The 27,649-nt window shown below is 46.2% G+C and overlaps 1 protein-coding gene across 1 annotated transcript in view; it reads left to right on the top strand.

The window, feature by feature from the left end:
• LOC148535363 (collagen alpha-4(VI) chain-like) overlaps nt 1-27,649 on the top strand; it is a 423,891-nt gene that overhangs the window by 145,490 nt on the left and 250,752 nt on the right. The window contains 4 exon segments of the mRNA XM_088462796.1: nt 1,187-1,795; nt 3,461-4,048; nt 8,915-9,511; nt 10,812-11,429. Coding sequence (XP_088318922.1) covers nt 1,187-1,795; nt 3,461-4,048; nt 8,915-9,511; nt 10,812-11,429 — 2,412 coding nt within the window.

Below are 27,649 nucleotides of genomic sequence, written 5' to 3' on the forward strand. Positions count from 1 at the left end.
AACAATGGGCGTAATAAGCTTCCACATGCAGTCGCACAGATTTTTAGTATATAAAGGCGAATTCTGGCATTTAGCATACTACACTAGTTAACAGGCTGACGTGGCCACACAGAAAAGCTGTCACAGATGTGAAACAGGTTCAGCCGCTATGTCTCTTCATGTCTCTATTTATCAACGTTTTTAAACTGATTACTTTGCTGAAGATAATAATGACTAGAACACTTATGCTATTACAAATATAGGCGTCTATTTACTAAGCAGTGTTAGGAGGCAGAGTGAAAAGTGATAAGAAAGTTATAAGGTGCCAGCCAATCAGCTCCCAACTGTCATTTTTCAAACACAGCATGTGAGCTGACAGTTGGGAGCTGATTGGCTGGCACCTTATCACTTTCTTATCACTTTTCACTCTGTCTCCTAACACTGCTTAGTAAATAGACCCCATAAGCTGAACCAATATACAAATGATTTTTGTGATATTAAAAATTCTGTTATTATTTACTGTGCAGCAAGCAATTGTTAACAGCATCCAACGTGCTTTCCTTCAGTACGCTTATACATATGAAGTATAATACACTTTTCACTCTTCACAGCACCCAGTTTGGGAACCACTGCACTATAAGGGGTATAGTTACTAAAGTGCAGGTTTATAGAAGTGGAAATGTTGCCCATAGCAACCAATCAGATTCCAGTTATTATCTTCTAGAAGGTGCTAGATAAATGATAAATATAATCTGATTGGTTGCTATGGGCAACATCTCCACTTCTATAAACACGCACTTTAAATCTACCCCTAAGCTTTTGTTACAGTTCCAGTGTATCATGAAGACCCAACAAGTACTGCTGCCTTCACGGCTAGTGGAGTCCACTATAACAAATTCTACCTCAGCTCTCCAACTAATAAAAGTGCCAGAATTAGCAGAGTTCATGTTGGAATATATAATGGTGATCTTGAGTAAGAAGATTGCCTCTAAATTGTTTATATAGTGCAAGATATCTTATCACTCATATTACTTTAGGAATAACTAGCTATTTATATTTTGGTGACATTTTTATGTTTTTATCTGAAAACGTTTCAAAAACAATATACTAACAATAAACTTTTAATACCAATTTGTATTCACGCTGATGCTATACACAGTCTAATAAAATAATTCCCTTGTTTAATTGCTTGTATGATATGTTTCAGTGTGCACGGAGGCAAATATTGCAGACATTGTATTCCTGGTGGATGGATCCTGGAGCATTGGAACAGAGAACTTTGAAATCATGCGAAACTTTTTGTACACCATGATAAATGGCTTTGATGTTAGTCAAGATAACATCCGTATTGGCTTAATCCAGTACAGTGACAGCCCTCGCACAGAATTTTACCTAAACACCTATAGTAAGAAGGACGATGTATTACGGTATATAGAGACCTTTAAGTACAAGGGTGGGGGTACAAAAACTGGGGAAAGTCTTCAGTTCATGCTGGAAAATCACTTTACAGAAGGAGCCGGAGCCAGAACACAAGAAGGCATTCCTCAAATTGCTGTTGTTATAACTGATGGTCAGTCTCAAGATAACATCAAACAGCCAGCCACAAAGGTGAAAAATGCCGGGATCACATTATATGCTGTTGGCATCAAAGATGCTCTTTTGACTGAGCTCAACGAGATAGCTAGTGATCCAGATGAGAAACACGTCTACAATGTGGCCGACTTTTCAGCTTTACAGGGCATTTCCCAGAACATGCTTCAGGTTCTCTGTACCACAGTAGAAGAAGCCACTAGACAGATCGGTCAGATTGCACAAGGTACGATCTCTTCTTCCTGATTTATTCTAATCTATAGCCCAAAGGTTGGAATTCCAGACACAACTCACATCAAGGCCTTCATCTCTCGCGTTTATACTACAAGATTATAAACATCTGGAAGGAAATTAAAGAAAATGTAGCATCTGGCGGAAATACACCAAGGGCTCTATTTATGGTATATTCACTGCCGGTAACACAGTCAATTTGAACTAACAATAACAGAGGTCACTCAAATAAAATGAAAGGATAACATTAGGTTTCCACAAGATTATCATGGATATTATAGTGCAAAATTCAAGAAAGTAATATATACTGTATGGCAATTTTATATGCTTCCTTATACCAATTATCTGTAGATATGTTTGAACTCAAGCAAACCCTATGCCATGCTAAAATCTATGATAGAAAATATATTATACCTTTATTAGAACTAACTAACTTCTGCATTATAAAATTAGATTTTTTACATTATACAGTTAGGCAAAAACAAAGAGCAACTTGCTCAAATGGGAATAAAAATAGTGGGCATACCAAAGTGTTGTTAAAGTAAGTATGAAACAAGAATATTAATGTAGAGAAAGATAGATACAGAGGTGTCCTTATATATCTTTGCTGCAGTCACGCTAAAAAGCCTCTCTCAGCGTACCAGGTTCAAATAGACTTTGCTAGCGGCGGGAATATTTTTGGCCGAAAATGCATCTAAGTCGCATTGCGCATTGCATGTGACCAGGACGCATCAGCAGACTGTGCTAATTAATTTGATATGCGACGCTGTGTGCAACTGAATCCCTGAATCTCATTACAAAGTGCTACAATGTAGCGGACGCAGTTTCTTTCCAAGTTCCGTTGTGGCTCATATATAGACTCAGGTGCACACAGATATACAAGTGTCAAATATCAAATTAATCAGTAGCACAGTACCTAGCACCTCACTCATGCCAGGCAAGTCGCACTGTGGCGTAATTAGGCTAGATGTTTGAGGACACATCTGTAATTAATGATAGCTCAATCAGTTAGCACAAAACACTACAAAACAGTTATGAATGAAAGCACTCACCTCTCAAAATAATAGATCTTGCCTCTCACAAATGCATTAGTCTGTAGTCACTATAAAGGCTCATACACACTAGACGATTAAGTGAGCGCTGTGGACGAAAACGATATTGTTCATGGCGTTTATTATCCTCCAGTGTGTATGCACGATATCGTTAATGATGCGTGCTCCCGTGGATCGCTAACGATGTCCGCCGTTGCCTGAACTTGCAGAACAATCTGACGATATTGTCAGATTATCCAAGTTCGGGGATGTGGCAAAGTGATGTCACTGGACGATATCGTTCCCAACACTGAGCCCTGGAGTTCAAGGGACAACACTTAATGATATTGCTCATGGAGCATATCGGTAAGTGTGTATGAGCCTATAGTCACATAGAACTATTAGCCTCAGTGCATATGAATGAATGTGCATAATCAATTAATACTTAGATATTAAATGAAACACAACAAGTGTAAAGAAGAAAAATAAAAAAACAAATGAAAACCTGAAGTGAAATGTTCTAAGAGCATCTAAGATTGAGGAAGATCCTATTTTCAATAATGTCTATCTGGCTTTTGATCTTCTTTTATCACGGTAATATTTAATTTATGCTTCCTCCTTTCTTTTAGTCTGCAGAAATGCCAATCAGGCAGACATTGTGTTCCTTGTAGAGAGCTCCACCCGGATTGGGGAAGTGGCTTTTCAAAAAGTAAAAGATTTTGTCTATTACTTAGTATCAAGCCTTGATGTTGGCATCAACAAAGTCCGCATTGGCCTTGCTCAGTACAGTGATGAGACCAATACAATCTTTCTACTGAACGACTATTCTCTGAAAAGCGAAATACTAGAGAAGATACAGAGTTTATTATATATACGCGGCAATGCCTACACAGGGAGGGCTCTAAACGTGATCAACAGCAGCTTCTTCACTGAGCCAGCAGGCAGCAGAGCTGCAGAGAACATAGCTCAGATACTGGTTGTGGTTACTAATGGCAAATCTGAGGATGATGCAGCAGATCCAGCTAGAGACCTTAAATCCAGAGGTGTCTCTGTTTATGTCACTGGGCCTAAAATCAAAGACATTGCTGAGTTACAAGAGGTGGCAAACAAGCCAAGTAGAAAGTTCATTCACCATCTGGAAACATTTGATGTCCCCAATGATGTGAGCAAAAGTCTCCTGAAAAATATCTGCTCCGGCATTGCCACGAACATTCAAGGTATGTCATTTGTTTATCTACTGACCACAGCCAACGATTCAATATATATATAATCCCGAGTTCATTCCCACAGAATATATATAGCAAGTTAAATGTTAGTCAATTTAAGAGAAAAGATACAATACTATCACCATATTCATTTAACAAGTTACAGTAACAACGTTTGTAAATGGTAGGTGTTCAAATTACTTTAAAATCTTTAGAAATACTGTAAGTTTTGGAAATTAATATAATAAACAATTTGATAGAAGTAAATCGCATAAAATTAAGTTGCTATATATTTGAAAATGCAGTAAAACAGATGCAGTCAACATATTAGATAAGAAAACTGATTTAATTTTTAAAAGGAATCCACAATCAATGTTTCTGTAAATGTATAATAGGTGTGAGTGCTGTATGGTTTACGTCATTGCAGAAATCACTGGGGCTCATTTTTCAAATGTAAAAATCAGCAGAGGCTGAATGTAATAAATCTGTTATGACATGTTCATACAGATGTGTCCTCATACACTAATGCTGCTGTCATGTTTTTTTCACGTCTTTTTTGCCTAAAGACTACACTGATTCATTTGATATGTGATACTTGTATATCTGTGTGTGACGGAATCTGCATATAAATGGAACTTGGTGTGGAAAAAAGCTGTGGCCGCTGCATTGTAGCACTTCATATACAGATTAAGACTCAGCTGCACACAGAGGCCCTGATTCAGAGCCAGACGCTCTGACAGAGCGCTCGCTCTGAATCAGGGCATCTTTTTTTTTTCATGGAGCGGCCTCCTGGCGCTCGTATTGCTGTGGGTTGCCACCCACAGCTAATGCGAGCGGCCAGGATGATGGTCGCGATGGTCAAGACCATCGCGACCATCGGGCTTGCGACGAGACCCTTGTGGTAGGGTCTCGTGGCCGCAAGCCCCAGAGAGCTTTCGGCTCAAACAGATGTCAGTGGGGCCGCCCCCAAACGGTAGGCATTCACATGGGAATGTTTCCGTCTGGGCAGTCACCCCCCCGGCCCACCCACCAAAGCGGGCATGCTGTCACTCAACATCGACAGCACGCCCCCTTTGGGGAGACCTGGAGCGACGGATTGCCCATCGCTATCCGGGTCTTGCGCATGCGCACGACGGAGCCGGCTTCGTCGTGCGCATGCGCTCTGGGCCACCATCGACCCGGTTGCGAGCGCTCAGCGCTTGCGACCGGGTCTGAATCAGGCCCAGATATACAAGTGTTGCACATCAAATTAAGCAGTCCAGTCGTGTGGGGCATCTTAAGTCTCATCATATTGTGACTAAGATGCATTTTTGGCACAAGTACAGTTGTACGTTCCTGGCACCTCAATCACGCCATGCATCTCCCATGTGGTGTATTGAGGCTAGGTGTATTAGGACACATCTATATATAGCAGTGATTTTCAACCTTTTTCAACTAGAGGCACACTACACAAGATTTTAAAATTACTAAGGCACACCATCGGCGATGCAGCGTGCGTGACCAATGAAAAAACATATACATTGGGTTCCACATAAAAAATACACTCACATTGGCCTCCACAGGAATAAAACACACTACATTGGCCTCCACAGGAATATAACGCACTACATTGGCCTATAGAGGAATAAACAACACTAAATTGGCCTTCACAAGAATAAAACTCACTACATTGGCCTCCACAGGAATAAAACACACTACATTGGCCTCCACAGGAATATAATGCACTACATTGGCCTATACAGGAATAAACAACACTACATTGGCCTTCACAAGAATAAAACTCACTACATTGGCCTCCACAGGAATAAAACACACTACATTGGCCGCCACAGGAATAGAACACTCTATTTTTCGCGACAGGAATAAAACTCACTACATTGGCCTCCACAGGAAAAAAACTCACTACATTGGCCTCCACAGGAATAAAACTCACTACATTGGCCTCCACAGGAATAAATCTCACTACATTGGTCTCCACAGGAATAAAACTCACTACATTTGCCTCCACAGGAATAGAACTCATTATATTGGCCTCCACAGGAATAGAATTCACTACATTGGCCTCCTCAGGAATAGAACACAAAACAGTACAAGTGCGCTGAGCTGACCTCTGTGGCACACTTGACAACTGGTATACCGTGGCACAGTGGTTGAAAAAAACACTGGCATAAAGGCATATATATTTTATAGGTGACAGTGGCAAATATATCCCCTTTACAATTGTAAGAGTTAACTGTACATGGGCAGATAAGAACTTGCCCAGGGGCACCAGGAGGGGGGTTTCTAATTCTCCAGACCCTGGCTTGTTTGAGGGGCCCAGTAGGAGCCTAGGCCAGCTGTTAAGGAGCACAAATGACACTCCTTTGCAGCTGCACATAATATTTTCCATAATTTGACCACGAGCCCCTCTGTACCACCAGAGCCCACCATTTGTCTTGCCAGCCTTGAGCATGCCATGCAAAATGTTGGATAGCCACATTAATAAGCAGGATTGTACACACTAAGGCAAAAATGACATTTCATTTAGCAGGGCAATATTGTTTTAGTGCGAGAAAGAATTGTTTGATAAATCCCTGTTTTAGATGGTATAAAGACTTCTTAGACACACAGGTCCTTTTATTAAATGGACAGAAAATCCCCAAAACCTAATATCCCTTATTACCTTTATTCACTGCCAATTGGGAATGCATTATATGGCTATATATCAATGCCCCTGGGAGATTCTAATAGCTATACTTTCTCTGCTAGTGAAAGCGGTGAAAGTTTACACTACAGGAACTTAAGGTCACGCATGTGCACTGTGAGAGACGGAGGAGGGCCCCAGTGCATACACTCTAGCTTCCTGTTAGGGCACAATTCTGGCAGTGATGTTGGCAGTCACGAACCACCACATCACTGCCTGGGGATCCGGGTGCCAGCGGAGATCTGTTCTGCACGTGTGATGCAACCTTGTCAACAGAAGCACAGCTGGCTGCGGTCACATCATATGTGACCATGCCAGTTAAGTTGTTAACACAGGTGCATTTTTCCATAAAAATATTATGTTCCTGTTTGAAAATCCAATTGTATAGAGATAATTGCTTTCACTGAGAGCTCTGAAAAAAAAAATTAAATAGATGTTTTGTGATTTAGTTATGAATTGATTTAAGCCTTTAGGTCAAATAACTATATTCTGAATATTGTATTTTCTGCTGCTTAAAATATATATTATTTTATAAAACACTTTGTGGCAATATAAAATGTACTTCTTTCTAAAACAGCTTGCCATTGATATGAATTGCAATACAAAATTGTGATTATGGCTTGGGCAACATCTCCAGGATTAGAGATCAGTTTACAGAATATGTGGTTTTACAGATGTGTCCACATACATCTTACTTCCTTGCGTGTTAAACAGCCCTTCATTGAAGCGCCATGCCGTGGCGTGACTCGGTAGCACTGAGCCTCTTTTTGTGCGACTTTTTACTTCAAATTCGTCTTATTCGCAAAGCAGTGTGAATGTTATGCACAAGCAGCTTCTGCTGATTAAAATGATATGCGGCACGCCTTTATTCTGTGTGCGACTGCGGATGCATCTGCATGGGAAATGCTACGTTACAGTGTCACAGCTGCATTTGAAGGTAAAAAGTCACTTGAAAAGACGCTCTCTGCTACCGAGTCACATGACACTCACGCATTATGTTTAACGTGATTTGTAGCGCATGGAGGTAAGATGTATGTGGCCACATCTGTACATCATATTCCAATCTACAATGAAATAAGCTGTTATATCATTATTATTTCTAAGGCAGTATATACATTTTTTGGAAAATAAGTCCATGGACATCAGAAAATGTTACATAATCCACAGTGTTACTTAAAAGTGTTTTATACATTAATGTGCAACTAAGAATTTAAATCTATCTTTGGTTCGTTCTGTGTCTTGTGTTGATATCACCCAGGAAGAGTTGTATATTTACAGTATATTAAGTTAAGCTTGGATTCAACACTGGACTTACCAGTGGGTGTGGTATAAAGGTCGACATTATAATGGTCGACTGGTTCTAAATTTCGACAGTGAAAAGGTTGACATGGTCATTAGGTCGACCATCATTCTGTAGACGTGTATTTAGGTCGGCAGTGTTAAATGGTCGACACAGTCAAGAGGTTGACATTTAACATGTTGACACAAAAATATCTACACTTTTTTTGCTACTTTAACCTAACCTTAAACCTAACCATGTGTTAACATTTTAATTTTAACATGTTAAATGTCGACCTTTGACTGTGTCGACCATTTAACCCTTTTGACCTAAATACATGTCTACAGAATAACAGTCGACCTAATGACAATGTCGACCTTTTTACTGTCAACATTCAGAATATGTTGACATTCTAGTGTTAACCTTCTCAATATCGATCTTTTTATTGTCAGCCAAATGGCCGGTATCCCTTGCCAGAGGACACCTTTATGTGCAATACAGAGTGTATTTCTACTCAATCTTATACCCAATGGCGATAAAATAAACTCTAGTTCATGTAAAGGCCTTAATGGAAGGTTCAGAAGGAAGCCAGAATGATAACGCTACAAAATTAGTAAAAGTTTCAAAAAGCCAATAAATCCTTTGTGAATAAATCTGTAAAAATGATTAAGGTACATATATAAAAATTAGATTCATATAGATTGTAAGTTTGTGAGCAGAACCTTCTGATCACTTTGACTGTCTGTTATTTCCCAGCCTTGATATATTACTGTTTTATTCCTAACTGTAAAGAGCTATGGACTATTCTTGCACTATATAAGTAAAAGTTAATAAATATTCATTCATATACAGTACATTTGTGAATGATGTTCTAGTACTTGTATTATTAGTTACACCTAATTGTTGTTTCTTCTAGCTTTCTCAAGGCGCTATGCAGATGTTGTTTTCCTTGTTGATTCTTCTTCCAGCATTGGAAGTTCTGTGTTTGAGCAAATTAAGCTCCTTATTACAAGTATTATCGAGCAACTTGATATCGGTATCAACAAGTATCGTGTTGGACTTGCACAGTACAGTGAGGCAGCCCACAGGGAGTTTTTACTGAATATGTATGAGATCAAACAGCAAGTACTGGACCATGTTAAAAATATTGCTTTTAGAGGTGGCCATCTGAACACGGGAAGTGCTTTGGATTACTTGCGCACAAACTTCTTTGTGGAAGAGGCTGGGAGCCGGATTAACCAAGGAATACCCCAATTTGCAGCCATCATAACATCAGCAAAGTCTGAAGATACTGTCACTACATTTGCCCAAGAGCTGAGAAGTATTGGAGTAACGACCATTTCAGTCGGGATTCAGAATTCAGACAGGGAAGAATTAATAGAGATAGCAACAGATCCCTTTGTTTTCCAGATAAAAGATTTGAAAGATATAAGGAATATACAAAAAGATGTTGTCAACGTGATTGTCACTCAAGAGATGCTGCAGTTCGCTTTGAAAACAACTGTTCCTGCAGGTAATGTATAACAACATTTTTTGCAAACAATAATAATAGTAGTCAATTATGCCAATTTAATAAAATTATACAAGTTTGCCATATTAAAATAAAGTTATCAGAAGAGTAAGTGGTAGTTACAGTGCTGTGAACCTACTAGTATGGCTGCCATCAGAAATTGTGGGCCCCAGTACTGACAAATTAGGTAGGGCCCCCAGGAGGTATGCGGCAGAGGTAAGCGTAGTTGTGGATAATGTGGGTGGAGCTATTTGGGGGGTGGGGCATCAATTGATGCGTAAAACAGTTTAAAAATTCTGAAAGTTTGGGCTTTTGAGGCAGTTGTTAGGGAAGGCTGGTTGGACTAGGGGCAGCAAAGGGCAGGGAAGGCCGGCTGGACTGGGCGAGGGGCAGGTAGGCTGGCTGGACTAGGGGTGGCGCAGGAAAGACTGGCTGGATTTGGGCAGGCAGGGAAGACAGGCTGGCTGGACTTGGGGGGGGCACAGGGAAGGCTGGCTGGACTGGGGCGGGGCGCATAGAAGGCTGGCTGGACTTGGGCAGGGAAGACAGGCTGGCTGGACTAGGGGTAGGGTGCAGGGAAGGCTGGCTGGACTGGGGGGGCAGGGCAGGGAAGGCAAACTTGCTGTACTAGAAGGCTGGCTGGCCTAGGGGGGTGCGGGCAGAAGAAGGCTGGGTGGCTAGGCTGGGGGGGGCACAGGGAACGCTGGCTGGACTACAGGGGGGTACAGTGCATCGGCGCACCTGGCTCAGTGCGACAGTTGCCTTAGAAATATGGAGCCAACTGCGAGCCAATCACAGATCGCGGAACGGCAGCCGCTTCTGATTGGCTGCCATTTCGTGAGCTATGATTGGCTCGCAGCTCCATAATTCTAATGCCGCTGCCGCGCTGCGCCCGGTGCGCCGAAGCTGCTTCACCCTTCTCCCTGCCAGTGCCTGCTGCCTGTGCATTCCTCGCTCCTGTTACCCAGACACCCTCTCTGTCCGGGCCCGGGACTGGAGTCCCGATAGTACCCCCCCGATGTCGGCCCTGATAGGCTTCCTCTGAACTGTCATAGTTCATTTACCCAACAGAAGTGACAGCTTAAAGCTTGCTGAGCTTTCAGAATGATCATATTTCTAATACCTCCCTAATCATGTACAAGTGAATTCATCTACTTGTTTTGTTATATCATTTTCCAATATTTTCTCATATAGGCAAATATGTAACATGTTGAAGTTACTTTTGGAGATAATTGAGGAATATATAAAGTAACTTTTAAATTCTTTTCTTTTATTTACAACATTTTTCTGCTTCTACCTGTAGTTTGCTCTAGCGCTTCAGTTGCTGATATTGTTTTTCTGATCGATGAATCGAGCAGCATTGGCGATACCAACTTTCAGCTGACGAGAGTGTTTCTGCACAAGGTCATCAATGCATTGGAAATTGGTTTAAACAAAGTACGGATAGGCTTGGTTCTATATAGTGACTCACCCAGGCTGGAATTTAAACTGAACACCTTTAAAGAAAAGTATGAAATTTTGGACTACATAACCAAGCTGCCATACAGAGGAGGAAAGCCACACGCTGGAGCTGCCCTTGATATTTTGAGGAAAGAACTTTTTTCAAGGCAAAATGGTGGCAGAAAGCACCAAGGTGTAAAACAAATTGCAGTGGTCATGACTAACGGCCAATCAGTGGATGATTTCGCTAAGCCTGCTGCAAAACTCAGACGATCAGGGGTAGAGGTTTTTGCAGTTGGCTTTCACAATGCCAACATCACAGAGCTGAAAAGCATGGCATCACATCCGCCACGCAAACATGTCACCAATGTGGAGTCTTTTCTACAACTGTCAAATATTGAACTGAGGTTAAAGAAGCATCTTTGTAATGAAATTCTTACAACGTCATTTGCAGCTCCACTTCCACGAACACTGAAGGAAGGTAAGATGTGATTTGTTGTGATAATAGGGAGTCAAACCAATAGAAGATGTATTAAGAAAAACAGGAAGTACTAAAGTAATCAGAGGGTATATAATATACTGTATACTGCATTTATGGTGGGTGTATGCATAAACATTTCTTTTAGGGCAATATACACAGTAAACAACATCACAAAGATGATTTAATATGGATGTTTAACGGCCCCATTTATGAAAGAATGTGAATACCAGCTGCATATTTCGTTTAGTATTGCAGTGATACTAACGAATATGTCACTGGTATACAGCATTACTTACCTCGCCGTCGAAGTCCAACGACACCCCCTCATCCTCGGCATCCTCTGTTCTGTAGCTGGCAGCCTACTACTGGCAGCGGCGAGCTTATGTGTTATGCACTTGCGCGATGGCCAATCTGTGTATGTGTATAACAGTTTCACCCAACAGGGACCCAGCAGTGCCCGGATTGCTTTGCTGAAGTTGGAAAGGCAGCTCTGAGTCCCCATAGCATGGGTAACGTATTGTTCTCGCCATCTATAGATTGCGTAAGCGACATAGTGACAAACAACAGTAATTTTAGATTACCGCTGTTTGTTGAATTTTGAAAGGAGGACATAACCCCTTTAGCAAGTGCTAAAGGGGTTATGTCTCGTTGATAAATGGGGCCCTACTTATCATATTCCAAAAAGCTATGAAATTCTGTAAATTGACTTTAAAGCCAACAGGTTCCTCTCACATTGCAGACTTGATTGGCTAGCACATGCTGTGGTTAAATGCAGTTTCAGGGCTACCATGATATAGGATTGCTTTCACACAATAGTGAAGGTAAAGTCTCAGATTTTATGTGTTCACTGCAATGCAGTCTGTGCAGCTGTGTACCACATAAAGATGTTGAACATCCCACTCGCTCCTATCTCAGTCATAATATTATCTACTAGCTTGGATACCAGGCATTGCCAGGGTTGAAGAATGAACCTTGAAGTATATCTGCAGCCTTTATTTCTTACATTGCAGACCAACATTGGAGACCATGACATATGAAAATGTGCTTGGAGGAAATTAGTAACTGTCAGTGCAGGTGCAGTGTGACAGTTAATCCGCCGACTTTCTGCTGTGTCTGCCCCCTACTGGTGCATATAAGCCTGTGCCTTCAGACCAGTGCAGTTTTAGGCACTGGAAGATACCCTGAGCAAACTTGCTTAAACAAAATATCAAAACAGAGACTCCATGGCCTACTTGGTGGGCACCATGTAGACCTCAGTGGAGCTAGGTACAATACTCTAGCCGTGCATAAAGGACCAACAGATAGAGAGACACATTTTGTCGCTTATTATATAGAAGTAAATTTATGGCTTTTTGCAAATATAATTTATATTTTAACCACTTGCCTGGCATGGTCGTATCAGATACGACCATACCAGACTGGGCTTTCCCTGACATGGTCGTATCTGATACGACCAGTCAGGAAAGCTCTGTGGGCGGCTGCTGGAAAATACGTTTCTAGCAGCCGCCAATCACAGAGGGACCTCCTGGTCCCTCTGCACACTGTCCCTCCCCGTGGGCCGGCTGATCACTTCTAGCAGTGATCGGACAGCCCAGCGCCGGCACACCCACCCCCGACAGCAGCCCGGTGGCTGCAGACAGGGCAGAGAAGGCAGCGCTGATAGCTCTGTCCTTCTCTCCCTCTCTCTCCGGAGGACAGCCGCTGACAGGGCAGAGAAGGCAGCGCTGAGAGCGCTGTCCTTCTCTCCCTCCTCCGGAGCTAGCAGCAGCCTGGCGGCTAATGGCAGAGCAGAGCAGCCGCCGGGCAGAGAGGGTCCTTCTCTCTCTGCATCCCCGTTAGCAGCAGTCCGGCGGCTGCAAACTAGACAGAGCAGCCGCCGGGCAAATAGAAGGTAGCGCTTTCAGCGCTGACCTTTTCTCTGCCCCTCCCTGTCCCAACGCCCTGTCAGCGGCTCCCCAGCGGCTGCAAACAGTAGAGGGAGCAGCTGCTGGCCAAAGAGCCAACCCCTCCTCTCCCCCCCATTTATGCAAGCCTCACCCCATGTATAAACAGCAAACCCCTATATGTGTATGTATATATATATATATATATATATATATATATACTGTGTATATATGTATATATATATATATATATACATACATACATACACTATATGTGTATATATATATGTGTGTATATATATATATCATGTGTGTGTGTATATATATATATATATATATATACATATATACACACACACGCATGATCTATACACATGGATATATACATATACTGTGTATATACAGTATATATATATGTGTATGCGCACATATATACCATATATATATATATTTATATATATATATATATATATATATATATATATAGTGTGTGTGTGTGTGGAGCCCCCCAACCGATGTCAAACAATCGATTGTTTCTATCGATGGCTGAACCAATTGGCCATCGATGGTTCAGCTGTCAATGACAAGAACTACAGTATACCATAAAAATTTTTATTTTTTTGGTATATGGTGTTTAAAAAAAAAAATGAGTTGAAATTGTTTTAAAAAGATGTTCTTGACCTAATTCAATCATAAAAAAACCCGACAATTTCGGAGCGGTTTTTGGAAAAACATTTAGTCAGTTAAGTGGTTAAATAAATTAATTCATGTTTATGTATATAACATTACATAAAGGCAAGGCTACTATGACCGACAAGGCTGTCATAGTGGGTTCCAGCAAGAAGATGACTGATACTCTGACCACTGAAGTGCTCTTTCAGCCGCCTGCTCTGCTCTCTTAAACAATGCAAAATTGCATAAACGCACTAAAGGTTGATATTAACACAGTTATACTCCTTAAAGATATACAGCATACTTATTTACTGAATTAAAACACAATAGGATTTGACTGAAAATTTGTTAAAAATTTAATTTACAGTTTAGTTTCTTCCAAATAATTAAAGTTAGTATGGTGGCGGACAACATAAAACAAGACAGCCATGCATTCCAAACTCAGTCATTGGTGTACAACTCTCCAAGATTAGACACACCTGGACGGGAGGTGTCACATGCTCTGACGGGATAGTCATCAAAATAGTGTCTTTAGCCGCTGGCACTTTAACGTAGCATTTCACATGCAGATATATCTGCAGTTGCACACAGAAAATAGGCATGCCGCATATCATTTTAATCATCATAAGTTGCTTGTGCATCATATTCGCATTGCTACAGAGTCGCACGGTGTTCATGCATTAACGTGACTTGTCCTGCACGGAGGATAGATGTATATATGGAGGCATCTGTAGATTCATCAGGAGCAAATTTTCAACATTGCAAACATCTTAGCTTTCGGTAGATCCATACCGTTTTATGTAATATACATTAACAAGATGGCTCCATAAGGAACAGTGGTGTTTTTTTGTTTTTAAATCTCCCTTTGTACTATGCCAAGGATGAATATTTCCTGCTGTCTTTCTACATCAGGGTCCATAGGGTATCCACAGGATACCTTGGGGTATAGGTGATGACGTCAAGCATCATGCACCATAGAGTTAAGTTTTCAGCCTCCCAGGGTGCCCTAGGGTCCCCCTCCTATACCCCGCCCCCGAGCCAAGGCATCTCAGTTTAGTTTGGTGCCCGTCCGGAGTCGGATGCACCTGTTAGAGGGGGGCTAAGGATAGCCCCTGAAGTTTTCTTCAAAGCAGCTGTGGCTGCTCATCTGGATGTACAGCATGGACAGTCAGTATACCAGAACGCCGGTACTGATCCTGGGGATGCTGGATGCTGGAAAGAATCTGGGGTCACAGCTAGCGATGACCCCAGATGTTTGGGACCATGGCCGGATCCAAGGGGGCAGCAGGTAAGCCTCGGGGTCCCGCGGTGGGACCCTGCTGAACACATGGTCCAGAGTCCCCAGGCAGGGGGCTCCCTGGGGACTGGCTGCAGCGTGGAGCCAGGTACCTAACCTGCGCTTCCACTACCCCCCTGGGAAAGCGGACCGCGGCTGAGCGGTAGCGCTGCGGCGTCCCAGGGGTTAAATGCATGCCAGGGGAGCGCGCCTTCCCTGTAACACAGCCGGCGCCTCCCCCGCTGCACACAGCCCTCTCTGCTCTGCTGACTGGCCCTGTGGCAGCGCTCCTCCCCCAGGCTGGCCTCCTCTCTGCTCCTCGGTGGCCATCTTTCCTGGAAGCATGGTGAGCGCTGTTGGACGCTGAAGATCGGTGGCATTGCGATCTGGGTCCCCCGGCATACCTCTCCTCCATTGGTTTAAGGTCTGTGTATGCAGCGCTGTGTCCTACCAGGCTCTGTGTCTGCGTAGTTGAGAATCAGCGCTGATAGTGCAGGAATTGATTTCTTTGCATTGTATGTGACTTCTGCTAGCATCTGCTGCCTGTACTTTCACTTTCTACTGTCAGCCATTTCACTGTCCCTGATCTTTTTCTGCTAAAGCCCTTGCGGTGCGGTAATTGCAGGTGGTCTCACACTGTACTAACAAGTATCAGTGAGAGGGGTCACTTACTTATCATCATGTCTGAGAGTGACTTTCCTCTCCAGCTTATGTGTACTACATGCAAGGTACCAATAGCGGAGGGGGAGGGTAACGCAGAGGGACTATGTCGGCAGTGTTATTTATTGGCGCGGCCAATTACTGTCACGGCTCCGGTACAGGAGCCGCCCTGGGCTTGTTTCGCCAAAGCGCTTACAACCCTCGTGGGCCAGTTAGCTCCGCAGCCTGCGTTCTCACAGATGGGATTGTCCCAGCAGTCAGTGGTGTCGTCACCCATGCAGGGTTTCCCGAGACAATTGATGGTACCCCACAGTCTCCCTATTTCCCCTCACCAAGTCTCTCAGGAGCCTGCGTGGGTTAATTCACTGACAAGTTCTGTACAGCACTTGTTGGACGTGTTACAATGGGAGTCTGTGTTGAGGCCACATAAGCGGCCGATGGCGTCTCTGTCCGCTCCTTATGAGGATGACGACATGACGTCTGATGAAGGGGAGATTCTGGATCTTTCTGACCAGGAACCTCTCCGTACTAAAGAATCGGACGCTAGGTCCAAGGTGTATATTCCTGGACTTATTCGGGCAGTCCGCACAGCTTTAGTGATTGAGGATGAAGATCCTGCGATGTCCAAGTCTAAATATGCCTTTTTTAAGGATATTAAGGGTGACTCCACAGTGTTTCCTCGTTCAGGTCAGTTAGTGGACCATTTAGAGGAGGCTTGGAAACATCCTGGCAAACGGTATCAGCCTCAGAGACGCTTGGTGGTGGCTTATGCGTTTGCGGATAATTATTTTTCTAAGTGGGAATCCCCTCCACAGGTGGATTCTCATGTGACACGCCTAGTTCGTAGTGCCACATTGCCCATGCCCTCCATGTCTTCCTTGAAGGATGCTACGGACTGTATGGTGGAGATCCCGTTTATTCCCTTGCGGAGGGGGGCAGCTAGGCCGGCTATGGCCATTTGTTGGGTAGCCAGAGCTATGGAGCGCTGGGCTGATAGTTTGGAGGCGTCTTTCGATTCCGACTGTTCGGCTGAACAGACCGAGTTGATAGGCAATCTCCAGGATTCGGCCACTTATATCAATGAAGCGGCTTTGGATATCAGTACCCTGGCGTCTCGGATTTCTTCGGCAGCTGTAGCTGCTCGTCGCACCTTATGGTTGCGATCTCGGAAGGCGGACGCTGATTCCAAAAAGGGCTTGGAAGCTTTGCCTTTTAATGGAGAAGTCCTATTTGGTCCGGATCTGGACAAAATTGTAGCCACGCTGGCGGCAGCCAAATCTGCATGTCTCCCGTCTGCTGCAGTTCCTTCCAGTTCAGGTACGTCGTACTTTCGGCCTTACAGGACCCAGGGTAGGCCTAAAGCACAGTCTTTTCCCCGTCAGGCTGGCCCCAAAAAGTCGGCCAAGCTCCGGAAACAGGCCTGGAGTACCAGATGTCCAGCCCCTAAGCCAGATGACAAGCCTGCGGCCTGACGGTCCGGGCCTCCCTTTGGGGGATCCCAAAGTGGGAGGCCGCCTGCTGCAGTTCGCCCAGTGTTGGTCGGTTACCACGACAGACACTTGAGTTCTCGAGGTGGTTTCTCACGGGTACGCCCTCTCCTTTCGGCACAGGCCCCCGTCTCGATTCTTCACCACGGGTCTCCCATCAGACCGGAACAAAGCCTTGGAACTGTGGAAGGTTTTGCACACTATGATCCAGGCTGGAGTTATAGTGCCTGTTCCATTCTCCCAGAGGGGCCAGGATTTCTATTCCAATCTGTTTTTGGTGCAGAAACCCAATGGGTCGTACCGTCCGATCCTCAACCTCAAAGCACTCAGCAGGTCTTTGCGGGTGCCGAGGTTTCGGATGGAGACCCTACGGTCCATCATTCTGGCGCTGGAACCTGGGGATTACATGGTGTCGTTGGACATACAGGACGCTTACCTGCATGTCCCTATTCTTTTATGCCATCAACAGTTCCTCAGGTTTGCAATCCGCAACGACCACTTTCAGTTCCGGGCGTTACCTTTTGGGCTGGCGACAGCACCAGGTGTATTCACCAAGGTGATGGCGGTCATGGCGACTTCCCTGTGGCTGCAGGGAGTCCGCATGTTGCCGTACTTGGACGACCTTCTGTTGGTGGCAGGATCTCCAGAGCTCCTTCTACGCCACTTGGACCTGACCATTGCGGTACTGCAACGGCACGGCTGGTTGATAAACTGGCAGAAGTCCACCCTGATCCCGTCTCAGAGGATTCTGCACCTTGGAGCCTTATTGGACTCTGGACAGCAAAGGATCTTTGTGACGGGGGAAAAGATCTCTGCCTTGCAGTTGAGGGTACGGAGTTGTCTGCAGAATCGCCGTGTGTCTCTGCACTCGGCGATGAGGTTACTGGGCTCCATGGTGTCAGTATTCGACATGGTGGAATATGCCCAGTTTCACTCCAGACCTCTGCAGCAATTGATCCTGTCCAAATGGAATGGACTGCCTCAGAGTCTAAAATCCCAGACGATGGTGCTCACTCCGGAGGTTCACCTGTACCTAGCCTGGTGGTTGCAGACGACCCATCTCAACAAGGGTCGTCCGTTCTGGGTGGCGAATTGGGTCCTGTTGACAACGGACACCAGTCTTCGGGGCTGGGGAGCAGTCACGAGTCCACACTTGTTCCAGGGCAGGTGGACTCGGGCGGAAGCAGAGCTTCCAATAAACATCTTGGAGCTCCGCGCGGTTTTCAATGCTCTCCAGCAGGCACATCGGGTTCTCCAAGGTCACCCAGTGCAGGTCCAGTCGGACAACGCTACCACCGTGGCCTACATAAATCGGCAAGGAGGAACCCGAAGTCGGGCGGCTCTCGTAGAAGTGTCCCAAATCCTGGTTTGGGCGGAGTATTCATCCCGGGAGTCCTAAACTGGGAGGCGGACTTTCTGGCGGACTCGCCAGGACGTTCATCCGGGGTAATGGTCTCTGCACCAGGACGTCTTTCAATTTCTGGTGGACAGGTGGGGTCTTCCAGAGATCGACCTCATGGCGTCACGGCACAACAAGTTGCCGGTGTACGGGTCTCGCACAAGAGACGAAGGGGCGTCTCTGGTGGATGCTCTGTCCGTCCGGTGGACATTCCGGTTTGCTTATCTGTTTCCTCCGTTTTCCCTTCTTCCACGGTTAATCCGGAAATTCAAACAGGAATGAGGGACGCTCCTGTTGATAGCTCCTGCATGGCCCCGGAGGCACTGGTTCTCAGACCTCCAGGGACTGTCCGTGGACATTCCTCTGCGGTTGCCGTTACGCCCGGACCTCCTGTCACAGGGTCCTTGTCTTCACCCGGACCTGACTTGGCTGTCTTTGACGGCGTGGCTGTTGAGACGGCCATGTTAAGTTCCAGGGGGTTTTCCAGCTCTGTAGTGCAAACAATGCTAAGGGCTCGGAAACCATCCTCTGCAAGGATATACCATCGTGTGTGGCATACGTTCTTCCAGTGGTGTCGGCCGAGAGGTTATGCTCCTCGGGAGTTCCGTCTGTCTAGAGTGTTAGCTTTCCTACAGGCGGGACTGGACCATGGGCTTCGCCTTGCGTCTCTGAAGGTGCAGGTGTCTGCCCTATCCGTCTGGTTCCATAGTAGGATTGCTGCAATCCCTGATGTGCGCACCTTTAAGCAAGGTGTTCTCAGAATTCAGCCACCTTTTGTTCCACCGGTGGCGCCTTGGGATTTAGCTGTGGTCCTGAGGGCTCTCCAGGGACCGCCGTTTGAACCACTGGGCTCAGTGGAACTCAAATGGCTGACAGCTAAAAGAATTTTCCTTCTGGCCATTGCTTCGGCCAGACGTGTTTCTGACTTAAGGGCTCTCTCCTGTAGACCCCCTTTTCTGATTTTTCATAGGAACAGGGCAGTGCTGTGCACTCATCCTGGTTTCCTTCCTAAAGTTGTTTCCAGTTTTCACATCAACGAGGAAATCGTTGTGCCGGCTTTTAACTCACCTGATCTTTCAGTGGGTGAGGCCACTTTGGACGTTGTGCGGGCCTTAAGGATTTATGTTGACTGCACTTCTTCGTTTAGGAAGTCGGACGCCTTGTTTGTCCTCAATGGCTTCCGTAAAAAGGGTTGGCCTGCTTCAAAGCAAACTTTGGCAGGTTGGATTTGTATGGCAATTTCTGAAGCTTATCTTCATGAAGGCCTTCCGGTTCCATCCTCTGTGAGGGCTCATTCCACTAGGTCTGTGGGTCCTTCGTGGGCTGCTCGACGTAGTGCCTCTACAGTCCAGATCTGCAAGGCTGCCACATGGTCCTCGGTCCAAACCTTTGTGAGGTATTACGCGTTTGACACCTTTGCCTCTCAGGATGCTTCCTTCGGGCGGTGGATTCTCCTTTCAGCACCGGAGCGTCCCCACCCTTAAAGGATACTGCTTTGGGACATCCCCAAGGTATCCTGTGGATACCCTATGGACCCTGATGTAGAAAATATGAGATATGGTAAGAACTTACCTTTGTTATCTCTATTTCTACGAACTCCATAGGGTTCCACAGGACTCCCGCCCTGTCGCACCTGTGCTGCAGATGGGCTTTGCTCTGGTCACCGGTTTTTCCGTCTCCCTCTGGTGAGAATGTGATTCTTGTGTGTGTCCAGATCTTTTTTCTCTCTTCCTTCTCCTCCGCCGGCCTATGGCTTGGTACGTAACTGAGATGCCTTGGCTCGGGGGCGGGGTATAGGAGGGGGACCCTAGTGCATCCTGGGAGGCTGAAAACTTAACTCTATGGTGCCCGATGCCTGACGTCATCATCTATACCCCAAGGTATCCTGTGGAACCCTATGGACTTCGTAGAAATAGAGATAACAAAGGTAAGTTCTTACCATATCTCATATTTTTTCAGTCTATTATCAGATTCCAGGTATTACCTTCTAGTAGGTACTAGATAAATGACAAGTAGAATCTGATTGGTTTCTATGGGCAACATCACTTCTTAAATAGAACTCCCATCTTAGTAAATTTACCCCACAGTCTGATTAGACATACTGTATCTTAAATGCTACTCACAGCAGTCTTGAAGCACATTGAGAGAACACTGAAATGTTCTTTATTATTGCACTTGTTAGCAGAATATGTCCATCCACTGGAACATATAGCAATGATCCTAAAGGAATGCCTTTATAAATCCCATAGTTTGTTTCCCCCTTGACTGAGTAATATGAAACCTGCTGACAGGTTCAGTGGAATAAAAAATTATTGTTGGACTCTTTGGGTGCAGCAGGTGTATAAAGGGCAGCCTAAGTATACCCTAGGTCCAGCCACCAACATGGACCCAGTAGTAAGGAGTAAATAAAAATAAATAGGTATCTATTTTGGTGCCCCAACACACTAGAGTGATCACAAATTTGAATGTAATATATCTCAATTACCTAAATAGATAGGCATACACTAGATGTTATAACTCTATAGGTATATTTTATATTCTAAACATTCAAGAAATTCAATATATGGATACCCATACAATTTGGGTAAATAAATGACAAAGGTGCACAAGTAAAGTGGAAGAAAATGAGTTTCATACCAGAGTGGTACGCAATGGGATCCCTTGACCACCGGAAGCCTGGGATCTCTAAAAATCTTCAAGGGAACGGACAAGTAGGTCCCAAAGCTTAAATCCTTTCTGATGTCTTTTTCACTGTGGTCACATAAGCACCATCCCATTGCTTACCACTCTGGCAGTGGCGTAACTAGGGCAGGGTGAGCGGGGTGCGTGCCCTGGGCGCCGTTGGACCGGCGGCGCGGGGGTCGCCGCCGGCAACAGTACCGGCCCGCCCGCCCTAGTTAGCCAGTGTAGCGCCGACCGCAATGAGTGCGGTCAGCGCTACACATTTACACAGGACCGGCGCTAGGCTTCCAGCGCCGGTCCTGTGCTTCACACCTGAGCCCGTTCCCTCCCCTGAGCACTTGCCCAATAGCGGTAGGAGGCGGGCTCAGGCTGTGCATAACACACGCATCGCCACCAGCGCTGGCGGCGAAGCGTGTGTTAAACAGCAGCCAATGAGCGTCAGATAGACTCTCATTGGCTCCTGCAGTGGGTACTGGGACTGACGTCATGACGTCTGTCCAATTATGCTGAGCGCGCCAGCCCGGGCGGGAGCGGCGTCGCGAGCAGGACCAGGAGCAGGAGCAGAGATTCAGGTAAGTATATTTTTATGTATATATATATATATATTTTTTTTTTTTAACCTATCTGCACAACGGGGGAGGGGGGTGGCTACTACTGGGGGGACCTCTACTGGAGGAGGGGTGGCTACTACTGGGAGCGCCATTGGGAGGACCTCTACTGGGGGGGGGCTACTCTACTGGGGACTACTACTTGGGGGGGAACTACCACTGGGGGCATTATAAAAGGGGCCTACTACTAGAGGCACTGCACTCAGTGACCACTACTGGGGGCAATAATAGGAAGGGCCACTACAGGGGGCACTGGATAGGGGGGATCACTACAGGGTGCCTGCATAAGGGGACCACTACTGGGAAAACTGCATGGGGGGGGACTACTGCTGGGGGCACTATATAAAGGGCACTGCATAGGGGGGGGACTACTACTGGGGGCACCATATAAAGGGCACTGCATAAGGGGATACCGCTACTGGGCGCACTGCGTTGTGGGGACTGCTACTGGGGGCACTGCATAAGGGGGAACACTACGTGGGGCACTGCATTTGCGGGGCCACTACTGGGGATACTGAGTAAGGGGAACTAATTGGGGGCTGTATAAGGGGGACCACTACTGGGGATACTGTATAAGGGGCACTACTATGGGCCTGCATAAGAGGGACCACAACTGCATACTGGGGGTACTGTATAAGGGGTACTACTGGGGTTAAGGTGCATATGGATAGGAATGTTCAGCGTGAAAATAAAGAGGTGTGTCATGTTGACACGCCCCATCTTTAAGTGACCACGCCCATTTTCCCCCGCGCGCGCCAAAGGCGCGCGCACATCTCGGCATGTTGGGGGGAGGGGGGGCTCCATTTTCTAATTTGCCCTGGGCTCCAAATACCTTATGCCACTGCACTCTTGTTTGAACCTCATTTTCTTCTACTTTGCTATTGAATCTTTGTCATTTATTTCCCTAAATTGTATGGTAATCTGTATATTGAATTACCTATACAATTATATTATCTATATCTATTGGGAATACATACGATTTACCACCGGACAGCGGTTCAAATCCCGGCAGCGACAGGCCGACACGGCTGAAGATCCCGATCGCCCGCAGGTAAGTATTAACTAACCTAACCCCCCTAACCCTAACTCTCCTTAGGGGTACCTAACCCTAACCTTTACCCCAGTACCTAACCCTAATCCCCCCTCTAAGTGCCTAAACCTAACCCCCCCTTCCCCGCCGCCTAAACCTAAGTCCCCTGGGGGGGTGCCTAACCCTAAGTCCCCCCGGGGGGGCCCTAAACCTAACCCTCCCCCCCCCGCCCCACGGCTGGCCGCTGCAGCGCCCGGCATCACTTCGATAGGGATGCCGGGCACCGGTGTCCCGACGTCAGGAAAATGACAGGCGTTTAGAATTAGACGCCTGTCATTTAACCCTCGCTGGGATAAAGCAGTCTGGAAGCCGGCTGTCGGGCTTCCGTGCGCCGGCTTCCGGATTGCATACCATCTATTGTATACCTATTTATTTACAATCAAATTTGTGATCATTATAGTGTTGGGACACCAAAAGAGATACCCACATTTTTTTTGATTTACTGACATATTCAGTTGTCCTAAATCCCTATAACCAGGGCTTGATACATTTTTCTAAAACCTAGGAACCAAGGTGAAAGTGTAGGAGCACTTACACTGTGACCCCCCCTAAAAAAATAAAATAAAAAATGACAGGATTATGGAGCACAGCTGTGTGTTATGCAGCTGTTACACACACTATCTAGTCTACAAATGGCCACAGTTGAAGGATGTAGCAAAATGTAGTAAAATGGAGGCCCCCCTGCTCTGCACAGCTCCCCTGCTACACCCCCTCCCCAGATATAACAGACCACATTTGTACATATGCAAAGGTGCAAGAAATTACTACCTCCGGCAAACCCCCCCTCCTCCTCTCCGGGGTCACATTACTTAGCACCTACCCCCCCGGGCAACCAACCCCCATGGCCACACAACTAAGGGGGTACACTCAAAACACCCCTCCACACCATCCCCCCTTGGGCCACACCACTTCCCCTCCGAAGTCGCAATCCCCGGCCACGCATAGACCCTCTAACTGTAGAGCTGCAGCCAAAGTTAGGTTACAGCAGATAGCCGGAACGGACGACGCAGAAGTAAGCACCAGCCGGGAAGGACAGGAGAAGTCAGCACAGGCCGCGACGGACAGGAGGAGTCAGCGCAGGCCGGGACACACAGGCACAGCAGTCATCGCAGGCGACACTCAGCACATACACTCCTGTGCATGAAATGCCCACTGCAATACAACAGTCATGCTCACGAATCTCTGCTGCGGCTGACAAAGATCTGCTTCCTCCCTACCTGTAAAATCTGGTCGCCAGGCAGCAAAATCTCGTCGCCATGGCGACCTGGCCCCCGTTATTTGTCGAGCCCTGCTAGAACAGTACTGGTAATACTTCACTTTTATCCCGTAACCTATACCGTTCCCCTTCTTTCCACTTCCCCCTCGAGCAGCTTACCTTACCCCCTGCTTTTTTAGGTTCACATGACTTTTTATCTGGTTTTGCCTGGACACTATACACTTCTTTCATGTGTATCTTTCAAGTGCTCCAGTATTTTGTTAATTATTTTGTACCCAGTTTGCCTCTAAAGGTTTTGTTTATTGCTCTACAACCCTAAGAGCTGCGCTACATTCTCATCCATCCCCCATACACACAAGAGAACACCTATTTTCTTTTCCGCATTCCAGGCGCGATTCAGTACGGATCGATAATGCGATCGCTAATGCGATCACGCACGCAGGTATGCTGCAAAAATGTAAAATAGAAAAGATAAACAAAAAACCAGGCGCTAAAGAATGAGCATGTCCAATCCTAAAGCAAACTTTTGTGAAAATATAATGATATTGCTCCTGCAGCTCACGTAGTAATGAGAAGGAGCTGTGACCTTCAGACAAATATGAACAACGGCAAGCAAAAGGAAAGCACTGGAGCAAATCACATACGTATATATTTAATACATATACCAGAAAGCACTAAAAAATATATATAATCAATTTATAGACAATGGTGTATGAATAATTAAAAAACCCAAATGAATCTTGTGTGCACACAGAATAGGAATATTCTAAGAAAATAATACCACTGCCTTTAGAGATAATCATGGATAATGTAAACAAATCTCTTAATGTCCTCCAGCCGAAGAAAAAATTCTACTTCAAAGCTAAATTGTAGATGCAAAAAAATGGAAGTCAAATATCCACATATCCAGTAATTAAACTCAGCACGCAACCCTATGTTTTTTTTAAATAAGCAATCTAGTTGTTAGTGGCAGCAAAGATAGATGTCAATCTCCAATGATAAAAGTCTTGTTAGTTGCAGCAAGCATGTAGATTAGTAATCAAGCATCAATATACTTTGTAGCCAGCATCATGGGGTGAAAGTTCAAGCAGCAATAAAGTTAGCAGCAGGCACCTTTGCAGTTAGCATGAAAATTAGTAGTCAAGCGTCAGCTAATATACTGGAAAAGTTCAAGCAGCACTATTTTACACAGCAGACAAACACTGTACAGTAAGTGTGGTGAAACAAACACTTCATATAACGGTCAGTTCACTTAGGCTCTTGGGCCTTCAACAAATCCCCCCAAAAAGGGCAGTGAGTCAGTCTCCCCTATTTGTATGCTGTCACCGGCATCCCGGCCAGCAAAACAAAAACAAATTCTGACCTCAGTAAGTTAGTATACAGCAGCTCAATAACCGGCCAGTAGGACAGAGCAGGCGCTGTGTGTGATAGTTATCTTGCTGAGCTGCGATACAAGCTCCCGGCGTCTCCTGACAGAGCTTGTGCTGGCATCCTGTCTCGCAGCTTGGACAGTACTTCCTGGTAGTGATCACCTATTGTGTATTGTAAACAGGGCCGGCCCTAGCCCACATTTTTTGGTAAGCGAGTATATTTTTTGGCGCCCCCCTATGCAGTGCCCCTTTTACAGTGCCCCCGGTAGTGGTCCCCCCTGTGCAGTGCCCCTTGTGCCCCAGTAGTACTCCCCCCCTATGCAGTGCCCCAAGTAGTGGTACCCCCTATGCAGTGCCCTTTATATAGTGCCCCCAGTAGTGGTCCCCCCCTTGTAGTGCCCCTAGTAGTAGTCCCCCCTCTTGTAGTGCCCCCAGTAGTAATCCCCCCTTGTAGTGCCCCCAGTAGTATACCCCCCTTGTAGTGCCCCCAGTAGTGTTCCCCCCCGTAGTGCCCCCAGTAGTATTCCCCCCTGTAGTGCCCCCAGTAGTAATCCCCCCCTGTAGTGCCCCAGTAGTATTCCCCCCCCTGTAGTGCCCCCAGTAGTATTCCCCCTGTAGTGCCCCCAGTAGTATTCCCTCCCTGTAGTGCCCCCAGTAGTAATCTCCCCTTTTAGTGCCCCCAGTAGTAGCCTCCCCTTGTAGTGCCCCCAGTAGTAGCCTCCCCTTGTAGTGCCCCCAGTAGTAGCCCCCACCCTGTAATGCTCCCAGTAGTAGCCCCCACCCTGTAGTGCTCCCAGTAGTAGCCCCCCTGTAGTGCCCCCAGTAGTGGTCCCCCCTGTGCAGTGCCCCTTGTGCCCCAGTAGTACTCCCCCCCTATGCAGTGCCCCAAGTAGTGGTACCCCCTATGCAGTGCCCTTTATATAGTGCCCCCAGTAGTGGTCCCCCCCTTGTAGTGCCCCTAGTAGTAGTCCCCCTCTTGTAGTGCCCCCAGTAGTAATCCCCCCTTGTAGTGCCCCCAGTAGTAATCCCCCCCTTGTAGTGCCCCCAGTAGTGTTCCCCCCCTGTAGTGCCCCCAGTAGTATTCCCCCCTGTAGTGCCCCCAGTAGTAATCCCCCCCTGTAGTGCCCCCAGTAGTATTCCCCCCATGTAGTGCCTCCAGTAGTATTCCCCCTGTGGTGCCCCCAGTAGTATTCCCTCCCTGTAGTGCCCCCAGTAGTAATCTCCCTTTAGTGCCCCCAGTAGTAGCCCCCCTTGTAGTGCCCCCAGTAGTAGCCCCCACCCTGTAGTGCTCCCAGTAGTAGCCCCCACCCTGTAGTGCTCCAAGTAGTAGCCCCCCCTGTAGTGCTCCCAGTAGTAGCCCCCCTGTAGTGCCCCCAGTAGTAATCCACCTTCATTCCCTCCCCAGTAGTAATCCCCCCCCTTGTAGTGCCCCCAGTAGTAATCCACCTTCCTCCCCCCCCAGTAGAGACGTAATAAAAATAATAAAAAAAAACTTACCTGAAACCCGCTCCTGCTACTGGTCCCGCCGCCGATATCAGCTCCTCCGTCCGTCGCTTTGCATTATGGGAGTGACGTCACGTCATGACGTCACTCCCATTACCCACTGCGGGAGCCGGAAGATGTCCGGCTCTGGCAGTGGGAGCAGCAGCCGATGAGAGTCTGTCTGACTCTCATCAGCTGCTAAAGCAAACACACAGCTGCTGGCACCGGCGGTTGTGTGTTTGTGCTATGTAGCGCTGACCGAACTCCGTCTGGTCAGCGCTACACGCGCGGTGCAGCTGTGTCACAGAGACACAGCCTGCACCGCGGCCCGCATGGTATGCAGCTGAGGCGCCCTCCACCATGTGGCGCCTTACGCAGCTGCGTACCATGCGTAA

The sequence above is a fragment of the Taudactylus pleione genome, unplaced genomic scaffold, assembly GCF_031769625.1.
Source record: "Taudactylus pleione unplaced genomic scaffold, aTauple2 ptg000053l, whole genome shotgun sequence".
In the NCBI taxonomy this organism is placed as follows: domain Eukaryota; kingdom Metazoa; phylum Chordata; class Amphibia; order Anura; family Myobatrachidae; genus Taudactylus; species Taudactylus pleione.